This window comes from Rhododendron vialii, chromosome 9a, assembly GCF_030253575.1.
Source record: "Rhododendron vialii isolate Sample 1 chromosome 9a, ASM3025357v1".
NCBI lineage: Eukaryota > Viridiplantae > Streptophyta > Magnoliopsida > Ericales > Ericaceae > Rhododendron > Rhododendron vialii.
The window spans coordinates 13,851,337-13,855,582 of NC_080565.1; the positions used below are offsets into that span (position 1 = coordinate 13,851,337).

The 4,246-nt window shown below is 40.4% G+C and overlaps 1 protein-coding gene across 1 annotated transcript; it reads right to left on the reverse strand.

The window, feature by feature from the left end:
• Positions 1-615: 615 nt before the first annotated feature.
• Positions 616-3,881, reverse strand: LOC131299639 (uncharacterized). The gene is made up of 4 exons (XM_058325224.1): positions 3,777-3,881; positions 2,952-2,978; positions 715-2,006; positions 616-628 (listed from the first exon to the last, which is right to left on the reverse strand). The coding sequence occupies exons 3-4, from the start codon at positions 2,001-2,003 to the stop codon at positions 616-618; spliced, it is 1,302 nt and encodes a 433-aa protein (XP_058181207.1). The 5' UTR covers positions 2,004-2,006; positions 2,952-2,978; positions 3,777-3,881.
• Positions 3,882-4,246: the final 365 nt, after the last annotated feature.

The window sequence follows — 4,246 nt, forward strand, 5'->3', positions numbered from 1 at the left end:
CTGAATGCTGTTTTTTCAACATCCTCTACCTTTACTTTTAACTGATGGTAGCCCGATCGAAGATCAATTTTAGAAAACACCATCGCTCCTTGTAGTTGATCGAACAAATCATCAATCCTCGGAAGTGGATACCTGTTCTTGATAGTCACTTTATTCAACTCCCGATAATCAATGCAAAGCCTCATTGTACCGTCTTTCTTCTTCACAAATAAGACCGGTGCTCCCCAAGGTGAGATACTTGGTTTAATAAACCCCTTGTCAAGTAGTTCCTGCAATTGGATTTTTAGTTCCTTCAACTCCAATGGTGCCATTCGATATGGAGTCTTAGAAATCGGTTGAGTCCCCGGAATAAGGTCAATAACAAACTCTATCTCCCTGTCAATCAATGAACCAGGCAAATCTTCCGGAAATACATCAGGAAACTCATTCACAACAGGAATATCTTGCAAAGTAGTAACACCAGATTCAGTAGTAAGAATAGAACACAAATAACCCTGACACCCTTTACCAATCAATTTACGAGCCCGCATAGCAGATATAAGGTAAGGCGGTGAAACCACTGCTTTCCCCTCAAAAGTAACATCAACCCCATTTAGTATCTGAATCATTACTGTCTTAGCAATACAATCTATGGTGGCAAAGTTGGAGGTCAACCAGTCCATTCCCAATATAGCATCAAAATGACCCATATTTAAAGGAATTAAATCAACTAACAAATGCGCACTTCCAACTAAAATATCACAAGCCTTATAAGCAGTAGAACATGCAATATTACCACCCATAGGTTGTGACACATGCAATTCGTGGTCAAGTGGTTCAAGTGGTCTAGTTAACTTAGCAGCAAATTGCATAGAAACAAAAGAATGAGTAGATCCCGAATCAATAAGCACATAAGCTGAATGCCCACAAATTTGAAGTGTACCTGACACCACTGAATTTGCATTTTGAGAGTCTCCCGGAACCAAAGCAAAGACCTTGCCTTGTTTCTTTCCCATATCCGGTTTCGTACCTGAGCTCTGTGCTGAACTAGTGGTAGCAGTTGGTGTTCTCACATTTGGCTTCGTCATGGCCGGACAATCTTTCATCAAGTGCCCTATTTGCCCACACCTAAAGCATGCCCCTGTATCCCTGTAGCACTGACCTCTATGCGCTCTTCCACATTTAGGACATGGTCGAGAGCCACTATTATTGCTATTACTGCTTCCACCTTGACTCCACCCCGATGTACCTGTGTTTTGCCTTTTAAAAGAACCCCCGACTACCTGATTCCTGACTGGCACGAAAGTAGTCTGCCTTTTCTGCCCTTCTGCCTTAGCTTTGCTTTTAGCCCGATCTTCTTCGGACAACAAAGCCACATTTAGTATATCAGCATAAGTTGGCAACCTAAGAAGTTTGATCGGCTCACGTAGCCCATCCTTTAGTCCTTCCTCAAACCTCCTTGCCCTACGAGCATCTGTATCAACCATATGTGGTGCAAACCGACTTAAATCTGTGAAGATTCTGTCATATTCTGACACTGACATAGTAGGACCCTGCGTCCAGTTGATAAATTCATTGACCTTAGCATCCTTAAGTGTCTGTGGAAAATACTTTTCATAAAATACCTCTTTGAATCGTACCCAGGTCATATTTGGCTCTCTTTCCCTCTGTATTAGCCACCATCTGTACGCCTCTCCCTCGAAGTTATAGGTAGCAAGAACAACCTTGTGCATCGCCGGACATTGTGCCTGAGCCACAGCAAATATTTTCTCCATGCCCAAAATCCAGTTGTCAGCCTTCAACGGGTCAATTCCACCTTCAAAAATAGGAGGCTTCATCTTTTGAAAGTCCTTGATACTCATTTCTGCCACAGGCTGCGCAATAACTACCGCGGGCGGTGGCGGCGGTTGATTATGCACTTGGTGGTTCATCACACCCAACACCCCCTCTAGTAACCGTTCCATTCTTTCCATTCTATCCATTGGTGGCGGCTGTGCTGCCTCTAGCTCATCTCTATGCTCCATTTGCTATTCAAGAGAAAGAAAATCCACATTGTATAGATGATATAACAGTAATATAGATTATGCATGTCTAGTCATATAGCAACACATTAGAAAGTCATGTAGCAAAGCATTTGATATAACTCACTTAGCACACATAGATTCAATTTCCTAAGCTCTGAGGGTACGTGCGTGAGTCATTGCTAACCGTGCATCTCATTTTCCTAGCATGTTGCTCTGATACCAAAAACTTTGTCACGACCCTAGCCCGCCCCTAAAGGCTCTAGTCACAACAAGGCGCCAGTGATCACATCACTAAGGCCATATTAAAGTTAAACACCTCATTAGCAAATGACTAAAGGGACTTAATTAACGACAAGCGGAAGCAAATTCTATTTTATTACATATGCCAAACCAAAAGTCTTTACAAGGATCCCTACATTGCAAACCACCCAGAGCTGTGCATATTACATACAAAAATGCTCACCAAAAACAACTCCCTATCTACAAGCCAACATCTACTTAGTGTGACCAAAAGAAGAGTTGCACGCCACCACTCTACGTCCCGTTGCCTGAAAGGTGGGAAAATTCATAAGCCAAAGCTCGTATGAATGATTAATACGCAATTCACATGCTTTCCATGGACAATGATAAAACCATTTAAAAAAAAAACGAATCATTTCTCATAGCAACATAGCATAGTAATGCACATCCTCTATTCATTTCATGTCTACCAGGCGTCCCCGGTAGTGGATAAGTTAAGACGTCTCTCGTTATCCGATTTAATAGCCATGCCTTGCTAGCCTTTTAGCACGTGTCCCCTAGCAAGCTGGGACGTGGGAGGATGCCATTAATAGATATAAAACATGTCCACCTTCCATTGATATTCCATGGAGTTCATATCAAATTATAAAACATCATTGAAGCGTAAAGCTTATAACAAACCATGTGTTTTGGGTATTAATCACTCACCTCGTATCCACGTGTCACCCGAACCTCCTAAGACAATTAGGCAACAAAACATGATTAGAGGATGTCAAGCAAGCCTATTTTAAATGAACATAAGGTCCTATGGTAAGAATATGAAATTAGATAGCTAGCCTTAAAAATTAATCACAGAATCTGCAGGGTCATAACCTTTAACCTAAAATCTGACTTAGCACAAGAATAAATAAGACACAATCTTCATGCATTTTTTTTAGGTCTATGAGTCTAGTTTCAAAATCAGAAATCGGATCGCAATTTCATCGCCCGAGCCCAAATTTATAGCCGTTCCCGTAAAGTGCGACGATGCTGTCAGCACAGCAGAAACCACAACAGCAGGTCGGTTAACGAATTTTAACTTCTTCCACATTGTGAATTAGGTTCTGAAAATTTTACACAGTAAAGTAGACACATACAGGCATCTTCAGTAAAAATATCAAAAAATATTAAGGTCGGGAAGATGGTGAGAAAAATTCCTCAAGAACAAGGCAGATTCAATTCTGTTGGAGCTCTAAATAGCCTACCCACAAGCTATACGAATTTCTGAGGTAAAACTCTAAAATTCACATCAAAAAATCATACAGAAACTTCGCAAAAACATGAGCAAACCAGAGCATATTCATGGGCTGCCTCAAATATACCAAATTCATGAATTACACCAACTTTAAACATGTCAATTTCTGGGAATTTAAACAGGGTTCATGGGTTCCAACACAAGCTCCAATCTCTACCCTAAACCCACTAGATTCAGCACTTCTAGCAAAAATTGAACATGAAGAACAAGAAATTTTACTCATCTAGGCATGTACTTACCAAATTAAGCTTCAATTCAAGTCTAGGAAGAAATCTCCAAGATTTTCTCCTTCTTCTTCTTTTTCCTTCTCCCGAACGGTTCTCTCCTCTTTCTCTCTCTCTCTCTCTCTCTCTACGTGTGATGAGGATGGGGGAAAACATTACACGTTTTCATTTTAACAGATTACAGGAAAAACTATCCTGTGTTGGTGTGACCTATAACCACTTATGTTCCAATTTCATTTAGTTAGCTAATTAAGCCCAAAACACATCACATAATTAACTTAAAACATAATTAAAGATTAGGGGTATTACAGGGAAGTTAGTATATTAACTACTGCTGGCTAGGAATGGGTTAAAATAAATACTCAAACTATTTAGGCTATCTAGAAATCTGCGATTATCCCCACGCGTATTCCAGAGGTTATCTAGGAGACATTGCTGGGTTTCATCAATGTTGTCTAAGTAACTTAGCTTCCTAAACTTTATGC